At 42.4% G+C, this 10,067-nt stretch overlaps 1 protein-coding gene across 2 annotated transcripts; it reads right to left on the minus strand.

The window, feature by feature from the left end:
- Nucleotides 1–340: 340 nt before the first annotated feature.
- On the minus strand, nt 341–6,517 carry LOC137193783 (ETS-related transcription factor Elf-1-like). Of its 2 annotated transcripts, XM_067605151.1 has the most exons (7): nt 6,338–6,517; nt 6,056–6,182; nt 3,537–3,644; nt 3,192–3,347; nt 3,012–3,086; nt 2,631–2,826; nt 341–2,505 (listed from the first exon to the last, which is right to left on the minus strand). In XM_067605151.1, the coding sequence occupies exons 1-7, from the start codon at nt 6,395–6,397 to the stop codon at nt 1,902–1,904; spliced, it is 1,326 nt and encodes a 441-aa protein (XP_067461252.1). In that variant the 5' UTR covers nt 6,398–6,517; the 3' UTR covers nt 341–1,901. The 2 variants fall into 2 exon arrangements, with proteins under 2 accessions (XP_067461252.1, XP_067461253.1); XM_067605152.1 differs by lacking the exons at nt 6,056–6,182; nt 6,338–6,517 and adding an exon at nt 5,633–5,991.
- Between the last annotated feature and the right edge of the window lie 3,550 nt (nt 6,518–10,067).

The raw sequence follows: 10,067 nt of genomic DNA on the forward strand, positions 1-10,067 counted from the left end.
CGAACTATCTAACTGGATAATTATTACTGCTGCATTACTGTGTAGGCAGATTTTAATGTTGCAGCTAATTTTACCTACTCAATGTCCTGGGTAGTTTCAGCTATAGAAATCTTCCTGATTATGTTTTGTGAATAAATCTTAATTCCCAGAGTAACTAGTAAATATAGCTGTCAAATAAATATATGATGGTAAAATGTTACAATATTTCCCTATGAAATGTGTTGCAATGGTACTTGGCGGTGTACTTACGTACAATACTTGCATAGACATATTTCATTTTTCACCAATGATGTTGGTAAACTAAATATGGGTGAACAGATGAGTGAAAATTTCACGCAGATGATGACATGATTAAGTTTATTTCATATAATAGACCATTATCTTTTCAACACCTCTGGACTGTATGAAAGCAAACACACCAGAATAAGCAACAGAAAACTCCACCTCTCCCTCTGCTAAAAGCTAACAAAATCCATATCAGTAAAACTTACAGTATAAAGAGACCTCGAGATAAGAAAAGTGAGGGGATTTCAAATGAATTCATTATAAAATGAAACAAGTTTTGCATAGGGTTCCCTGGGGGCAAAGGCACAGTTATAAGCATCTCTTAACCAAGGTTAGCCTCACACATGCCAGCCTAAATCTTACAAGCTCAGTTTTCATGTGGAGTGATTTTTTTTTTTTTTTTTGGGCTGGCTTTGTCAGGCTAAACTACGATCAACTGAATAGAAAACACTGCACTTAGCATTACTTCATTATAAAGGGCCAGCCATTGTACTCCTTGCATAGAGTATATAGTCTGTGCAGCAAAACAAAATTTTACAATCCTGAGGGAGAAAATGGCAACAAGGCACAAGTCAAGCATGTTCACAGACATACAGTACATAACACACAAAACATAAAGATATCAAGGCTTTAGAGGTCCATATAAGCATTTTGCATAAATGTAATAACTAAACACAATGTGTGCATTGCAGAAAGGCTAAATAGTAGCAGTGTGACTCTACAGGAGGAACTGCGGCTAAATAAACAGCTATAAGACCGTTTCACTGGTGATTGTCAACCAAAGGAAGGTCCACTGTAGATACATCAAATATAAACAGCAGCAGTGCTACATTACTAACCTAGAAATAACAGTGATCCCTTGTTTTCAATAATTCACAATACAAATATAATTCAGTGATCTTAGAAAATAATAATATGGAATGTTTTCCCTCATAACCTCATGATTGCCAGGAACAGAGGAAGCAGGGACAGGATGGACTGAGATCTTCAGGCACTTAAGAGAAGAAACATACAGCAGGGGTAAACATTAGTGCAAAGTCATTTTCAAGGCAGAGGAATGATTCAGCATGTGATAATACAAAAAAAAAGAAAGAAAGAAAGAAAGAAAGAAAGAGTGGGCAAGAATGAGAGTAAAGGCAGAGAAAGAGGGCACAGTGTGCTGATCGGATAATTAGCTCCATGACACTGGAGCTGAAGTGCAAGCAGAGAATGTGTCTGCAGAAGGTGCAGAGAGGCTGTAGATTCCAGTGCATGTCTGTCTTTGGTGTCTTGTATAATTAACGGATACATAAAAATGACAGAAGGCTGAGATAAAGGACTTGAGTTTTTACGGTCTTCCTCTACTTAGAAGGTAAACTTCTTGAAGGCTGTGAGACTTTGGTTCCTGCCAATCGGAACTCAGATGTCAGGGAGGAAGGACTGACCTAGTTACCAATAATGTTACTAATTCAAATACAAAAAGAATCTTAGATCAATACTCCCACTCTTTGACACTTAAGAAATATAGGCCCTGGTGTGCAGACATTTGCTACAACAGCAAAGTGCAGCTCTACAACTGGTCCTGAGTCTATGGAGTGTATGTGCATGTGTGTGTTTTGGGGGTGGGTCTGTCTGTTCTATTGGTCGGAGCTCGTTAGGCGCACCAGCTGTGGAGTCTCCACTTGTGAAGTTTTCTGTCCTGGGTGTGACTTTTCATTGGGTGTCTCCGCTGCACCCCTATTGTCAGCGGAGGCCTGTCGCTCGCACAGACTCCCCAGCAGCTGAGCCGTTTTGAAGACTGAGGCGTGACCCGCGGGCTGCAGGGACTGGACCTTCGGCAGGTTCTGGAGGGTCCGCAGCATCTCAGCAGACACAATGGGCAAATGCTGCTCCTGGATCAGACTGGTGCTAGCTGACCGCAGGACGGTGTCACGTTGGCCTGAGAGCTTGGGAGCTGGCCTGGTCCGCTGAGTAGCCGGGGCTCGCACGGAGCTGAACGATGTCTTCTTCTCTGGTGGGATGGAATCTTCCTCCTCCGCTGATTGGTCACTAGAAGACATTGTGCTGTCATCAGAGTCATCGCTCAGACCTTCGTCGTTGCAGCTGTTGTCGTCGTGATCGTCTTCCTCTTTGGCCCCGTCTCCGTCTGTGATGTAAATCATGTCTTTGGGAAGTGTGGTGAACTGGTAAACTAGCCGCTGGCCTTCGACCTTATTCAGGATGCCTCTCTGGTAGTAGTACCTACATTAACACAAAGGTTCAACATGAACAAAACAAACCATGGATCTACACACACATATCTTCGATATATCTATCACGAGCATGTTATGATGACATTTTTGAGTGGTCCTCTTTCTGTACTGTACCTGAGTGCTCTGCCCATGGTCTCATAATTCATATCTGGCTTGTTCTTGTGTTTGCCCCAGAGTCTGGCCACTGCTTTTGAGTTGACCAACTTGAAGATCCCTGCCTGGGGATTAGTCCATTTGATGTAGCGGGGGCAGACTTGTCTGTCCTGGAGCAACTCCATCAGGAACTGCCACAGGTACAGTGTGTTTCCTCCTAAAGCACAAACACGGGAAACACGATGGAAAAGGAAAGACAAAAGGGAACACTACGGGTGAGATGACTTTTGTAAAAAAAAAAAAGAGAAGAAAAACATGTAAAAGTAACTGATCTCAATCCAACTGAGGCATGTTGAGTTCTTTCAAATATACTGGAGGAAACTGTTATGTGTAAATACATACCTTTGTTGTATTTGTCCTTCTTTACTATAATGTCTGGTGTGGGAGACTCTGCTCTTCGATGTCGAGATTTTCTACCTGAGTATTTGAGGAATAAAATCACATTATTTGCAAGATATTTTATAAAATCATACAAGCCATTCTTCACTTTCAGATGAACTGATAACCGATAAAGCGACTGACCTCTCTTTTTGGACTGCAGCTGTGCCGCGGGCCTCTTTGTGTGCAATGAGTGCCACTGTGGCTGGTCAACAGCTCCCACAATCCCCTCTGCTGACACAGTCACCTGAGTAACAGGAGTAGTGATGACATCACCCAGTGATGGCAAGAAGGTCTGGGCTGCAGGGGGCATAAACAGACTTAATGAAAGAGAACAGCGCTGTGACCAACATGTCTAAAAATAACTTCTCGCGGTCGAAAACGTCCTACATCAAAAAGTAGCCCAGGTAAGGTTTTACTAGGGCATCGTTACGTCATCGGTGTGCACGTGAGTAGTGTTATCACGAGTGTGTCTGTTTGCGTGCTTACAGTAGTGTTGTTCCAGCGAGAGGGTGTCAGGGCAGTCCATGGTGAGAAGCGAGTCCGCAGCAACCAGTGTTTCCATGGTCTCTTCGTCTCCACTTTCACATGGCTCCACTACAGAGCACAGAGAAGGGAGTAGCATATAAAAACAAGTTTCAGCAAGTGGAGGAGGGTGGCATTTAGGAGGAAGAAAATTAAATGTGAGCTGTACTGGGGGTCAAGCTCAACTTAAAAAAGGGTCGGTTTGCCCAAATTACATTTAAAAAAAAGTCTTTTCTCAGTTCCCTTTTGTGATGTCTCACTATGAAGATTTTGGTTTTATTTGACAAGGTTTTAAGATACTGTGCCTCTGAGAATTCTGTTGCCATCCCAATACAATAGGGACGATAGGAATTTCATTTTAAGTGTTCAAGGTAGTGAAATATTACATTTTAAAAATTCAACAGCAACATCTCCTTCCAGAAACAAGGTACTCAATACTCTAGATAATACACAAGACACGTTGGGAACCATCTCGACAGGAACTTTTCTTCTGTAGCAAGTAGCTCACCTTAAAACTGTTCACTGCGAGGTCGGTAAATAGACCTTTTTTTACAGCAGACATTTTGACATTCCATAGTATTAAAGCACAGGTCTAAATAATAAAAATAATGATGGCTGAATTACATTTAGCTGCTTCAGTTTCAGGGTCCTGGTGTTGCGTATGCTGGCTCACTGTCATGACTTACTGAGACGCTTGAATAAAACTGAACCATCGTTAATGTTATCAGTGACATCTGTGCTTTTCCTGCAATGACAGGTCAAAGCATCTGCTGCACGAAAGGCCCATTATCTGTAGTAGCTGGGACATTGTTTCTGATAAGAGACATTACTGTTGAAATCTTTAAACACTATTTTGATATGTTGTGAGTAGGGGCGGGCCTTGCGACGATTACATACAGTGAGATGATAAAAATGTATCAACAGTCAGACATTTTGCCACTCAGTTTATACTGCAGTATATATGCCTGTAACATCTCTGGTTCAGTTCATTGTGGGAAATCAATGAGCAGGACTGCTTTATGGTCAAAATTGTATTTTTATATGATTTTTCCAGTAATGTGATGAAGTCTCTTGATATGTCCGGTATTGAATTTGCTGGAACAGCCAAGAACAGATATTCATAATAATAAATTGTTACTTCATCCTGTAAAAATTTCTCAACTGATTTTCCAGAAAATGTATTATATCATGATATATATTGATGGCGTGATATACAGTCACATGTATCGTTACAGAGGATTTAATCCATATTGCGTACTGTAGCCCTGGTTGTGAGGACCACTATGAAACTAAATTGTCCTCCATTGCATTGGGGCGGGGGTGACATTTCAGAGATGGATATCTAAAAACTCTGACAAATAAAACTAAACTATCTGCATGTATAGAACCAGTAAGAGGTAAGAGAGGAAAAGTTCTTTGTAATTTCGGTGAACTAACCCTTTAATGACCCACACAGTGCTGATAAATGAGCAGAGTGCATGCACTGGATGACTGAGCAGCCACCTTGATGGTTATTATAGTCATTTTGCTCCAAATCTACAAGGATGAACTATTTTATGCACTTCATTAAACTGCAGCACACATTTATAAAATACACGTGTCTGTGAGGCTCCACTGCTTACAATGTTATCTCCACACAAACAATATGGGCAGCTATGTGCTTCTGTCATTGATATACATCTACATATGAATGTCTCTGCAGCAAAACAAATGATCAAAAGAGAGTCTATTGTTTCCTGTGACGTGCACAGGCTGTGAGGTAATGAGCTAGTAAACATCTGCAAGCTAACAGCTGTCTGTCGTGAGCTCAAAACTCTTTGTGCCGGCGAGAAAAGCAGCCTGTCAAAAACAAATGGCCATGTTTAAGAAACAAAGCGGGTGAGTTACTGTCCCAACGCGGTTATAACAGTGAAGAAACGCTCCCTATTTGTCAGCGAGTGCTGCTTTGCTGCAGTTACCGTTAGCTAAGTTAACCAAGCCTCGCCATGCCTAACTTCAGCTGCTCCTCCAACCTTGAATATCGACGGAAAAAAACGACCCCGTTCAGTAATATAACTTACTTCTCATTCCCAGCACTCGTGAGGAACAAGCTATAGCATATGTGCTGTAGCCGGATTTGACCACGTCTACATCCTAATATGATTCATTAACTGTCTTTCCCAGGGCTCAAGCCAGGAATGTTTTGTTTCACTTCCTGATTTTTTACAGAGGGTGGTCCATGTGCGAGTGTTGCGAGTGCGCATGTGCAGTGCCAGGCTTTCTTTTTTGGTACCTCATTTTCAAACTTTTAGGCTAATTTTGTAAGATTTGAATGACAGCATCACTTCACAAAGGTTAGACTGTTGAATAGCTGTGAGGATGGATGAGACTGCAGATGAAGTTCAATCATGAAATGTGACAGTCAAACAAAGGCTGGAGCATGCACCTTTTATGTGTGTGTGTGTGTGTGTGTGTGTGTGTGTGTTGATTGTGTGTGCACTGACCTTTGAACAGCTGCTGGTGAACATCCTCTGTCTGTGACTGTTCACACGCTAGACCTGAATATGACAGCAGGTGTGGATGGGGGACCTGCTCCACGATCACCGCGGGGTAATCTGAGTGACTTCCAAACTGCAACACACACACAAGAACATTAGATTAGATCAGATTACAATTTCTCATCAGGTTCCTCTCAAATTTGTCTTGCATCACAAGCTAACTCAGTTTCGACATGCGCACTGAACTAAATCAACTGCAAAATGAAACACTGCTCGACGTGTACTCACCCCTGACAGGTTAATATGGTCACTGGCGAAGTCAAAGATGAGCTCTGACTGCTGTAGCATGGCTGAATGTCCCAAACACACATGCGACTCTTAACTGTATGACAACAGCATCACAGCTTTCCTCTGAAGACTATTAATAACTGCACAGGTCTGACGTGTGTTTTTGTGTCCTGGCAGATCCAGTTTTTGGAGTAAATCTGATGAACAGCAGCTGACTGTGTAGATCTACCAGTCGGTCGGATGAGAACGTCCCCCAGGATACGATGAAGCCGGGCCGGCGTCTTTCCATGCAGCGTAACTCAACAGTGGAAGAGTGATGTGAGTATACTAATTGACCAGAGACACAGAGGCGTCACAGGAAATAGCGTTCACTTGCTCTGCTCTCGACTCTCGATGAGGAAGTGGGGGCTGTTTAACTGTCCTGTGGTAAGAGAGAAACAGGAGCAAAATATGTGTGTGAGGGAGGGGGGGCGAATCACACACTGAAAATACCACACCTGTGGTGGAAGTCAGGTGGTGAACAGTTTTTAGTAAAAAGTCCAAATAATAAAATGTGGTCAGAGACATGCTGATCTGAGACGCAGAGAAAATAGCGCTGTTTGCTTCCCTCTTTCATATATCTCACTCTTTTGCTCTTATCTTGCTTCTAAAAGAGGCTAAACCAGCAACAGGAAGGAAGCGTTTGCACTGCAATGTGTGCCTGGGCTATGTGTGTGTGTGTGTGTGTGTGTGTGTGTGTGTGTGTGTGTGTGTGTGTGTGTGGTGCGAGAAGGGGGGAGGCAGCTGGTGTTGAACTTGAAACATCATGTCTTTGCACAATGTTCAAGGTTTCAGGGCCGTTACGTGCACATTCCTTACAGCATGACTATGAAGGGGACTTTTAGAACAAAACTACAAAGCCACCTACTCTCCGTTACTCCCTCTCATTCCCTCCCCCTCACATGTTTTTCTTTGCCTCCTCTCTTGTCCTCTGGCCGTCACATCACCGTTAATTCCTTAAAATCGTTCCAGTCTTTCCTCTAATTTCCCTGCCCGAGTCCCTTGACCATCCCTGCTCCTCTGTCCTCCATGTTTAACTAATTCTGAGGTTAAAATTAACTGCTGAGCGACTATAGTCTCTTCTGTTGCTGTTGTACAGCGGCCTCCTACTTGCGAGTGTCAAATTTAAATACAGTTGGCACACCTGCACTTACCTTTAGCCTCTCTCTGCTGAAGATCACGCCAGCATTTAAGTTTTGTGTACACTAGATTTCATACTGTGAAAAAAAAAAAAAAAAAAACGCTTCCGAGGCATTAATTCTAATCACTGAGCTCCAACATTTTAATCCTATTAATCCTCAGTTTGGTTGAAACAGCTTTAGTAGTCTCACAGTTCCTGAGTTTTTTATACCGCGGCTGCCAAAGAGAGAGAGTGAGAGAGAGAGAGAGAGAGAACGTGAGTGCGCTTCTTTGTCTGTGTGTGTGTATGTGTGTGTCATGGAGGCACAACATGTTTGGGTCAGTTATCACACAGGAAGCACAGCTCAGTTAGGAGGCACCGCTTCCTGAGTTCCTGTGCCAAACCGCTGCCAACATCTCTGCCAGCAATGGCCTTCTCATTTTCGACTTCCTCTGATGTTTGCAGTTGTTTGGTGCTCGATGATTTAGGAGGGACATGAGTGAAATGGAGGCTGGTTTACTCGTTAAAGCCGTGTAAGATTTTCAAGTCAGTGAGGAGAAATAGTGTGTAGTAGAATAGCGCAGTATGTAAATCTTGATTGTAGGAGAGAGTAGAGCTTATAGAGAATATTAGTTGATTGATTTGTTTATCAATCGACGATTAATCAGCTACAATTTTGATGACTGATAAGTTATAAGAATCATCTTCAAGCAAAAATGTGAATATTCTTAAATGTCGTAAATGTGAATATTTGCTGTTTGAGTTTTAAACTATTGGTCGGTTAAAAAAAGCTATTTGAAGACGGCACTGTGAGCTATTTTCTGACATTTTTCAGATCAAACAATAAATCACAGATTTTACTGAGTTGGCTTTTTTTTTTTCATACACCCGCTCTGATTGTCTTTTCAAGTTATAATTCAGATTGAACATAATTAAAGAACAGCTACTTTCCATGTCCTAACCTGAAAATCAGGCTCTGAGTGTATTATAGAATGGCAAGGAACCATGCTTATTTTATTGGCAGTGAATGCAGTACAAAAGATGAAGAATGCAGATTGCATTTTGTGTTTTGCTGAAGCGAAGAGGATCATAAAAGGTCGCCGCAGTTTAGATCTGTATTTCCCACGTTTTTCTTTCTTTGCTGACTGCCATTGTGCCATGTGTATATTCATTGTCAGCGTGCCCTGCAGCCTGTCACTCCTATATAGAGGAGTCTTTAACAGTATAGAGCCTTTGTTCATCAGTACTCTGGTCACATAGGTTTGTCTCTGTGGCCTCGGTACTGGGATCTGAGTCTGTGAAGTGGCTGCCAGGCCCCTAAGGACACTGATAAGCCCCCATAACATTCATTCCCCAGTTTGCGTATGTGTGTGTGAGAGTCAGAGACCGAGATAGAAAGAGTGTGTTTGTGTGTGTGTGTGTGTGTGTTTGACAGAGAGGGGCACTGTGTGTGTGCGTATGTGTGTGTGTGTGAACTAGGCCAGGCTGATAACAGTATGGCAAGTGAGGGAGCAGCTGATAAGCCCCTCTTGTTGCTTGGGGTAACCGGGCCTTGTTAAATGAGCACAGTGAATTATGGTGTGCATGGAGAGGGGGACATTGGGAGTCGGGGAATTGTGGTGTTGGTCACAACACCTCTTTTTTTTTTACGACGTTCCCGCAGATGTGTTTGTGTGGTTTAGCTGTCGTTTAAAGTATATACTTTAAATCGTCATATACAGGTAATTTTTAATAAACATTTTCTTGTGTTAAAACAGACTTGGTGCCTCGAACCGCTATGCTGACACACACTCTCTTGAAAATACTTTCACTTTCCCTTCAGCACATGTCATGCAACGTACAGTCACGAGAAAGGCCAGTAGCCTTTTCTCTTGTTGTTTTAAGTATTTGTCATTATTCAGAGTAGCAGGCCTACTATATGAAATGAGAAGCAGCGGGCTTACCTTGTGTTTATAGCTTGTGTTTGTATGTGGCAGAGCAGCAGCTGGCTGGAGGCTCCAAAAGAGAAACGGAAATTGTTCTCATCTCTTCTGGCAAACATAGAACCTTCATCTGCTTACAGACCTGGGATCAGTTTTCTTTTGCAAATTTCCAAGGAAAGTACCACACAGACTTCAGATCAGTGTAGATCGTGTTGGGTTTTTTTTCTTCCCTTCAGTCCTTGTCAGTTCTTGCTTCCTCTTTTTTTTCCCTTGAACTGCCCCCCCTGTGAGTTCTGATTGGTTACCTGTGTTGTGAGTCAAGGTAACCCATAGTGACCATTGTCAGTGAGGAGCAAATGTAAACACGGGCGTATTTGCAATGTAAAGCAGTAGAGAGCCAAGCAACTGATCTGCAAACAGCCGTGTGGTTTATATGAGGGTGGATACGTCACGTATGTGTTTGATGATTACACTAAATATCATATTAAATCATTCAGCCGTTGATTTTCAATATTTTGAACTTCTATTTGTTGCCTTGTACACATAAGACAAATGTAGACTGGAAGTTAGAGCCAAAAGTATGGACAAAAGGACCAAAAAAAGGCTCGTTAAGAGACACACAGACAGATAGGAGGCACATACATGGGAA

This window comes from Thunnus thynnus, chromosome 12, assembly GCF_963924715.1.
Source record: "Thunnus thynnus chromosome 12, fThuThy2.1, whole genome shotgun sequence".
In the NCBI taxonomy this organism is placed as follows: domain Eukaryota; kingdom Metazoa; phylum Chordata; class Actinopteri; order Scombriformes; family Scombridae; genus Thunnus; species Thunnus thynnus.

Coding starts and splice junctions, on each gene's coding strand:
- LOC137193783 (XM_067605151.1), bottom strand. CDS start 6,397: ATGCTACAGCAGTCAGAGCTCATCTTTGACTTCGCCAGTGACCATATT. Junction 3,645..6,055: donor TCACCAGCAGCTGTTCAAAG/GTCAGTGCACAC, acceptor TGTGCTCTGTAG/TGGAGCCATGTGAAAGTGGA. Junction 3,087..3,191: donor GCTGCAGTCCAAAAAGAGAG/GTCAGTCGCTTT, acceptor TCAAATACTCAG/GTAGAAAATCTCGACATCGA.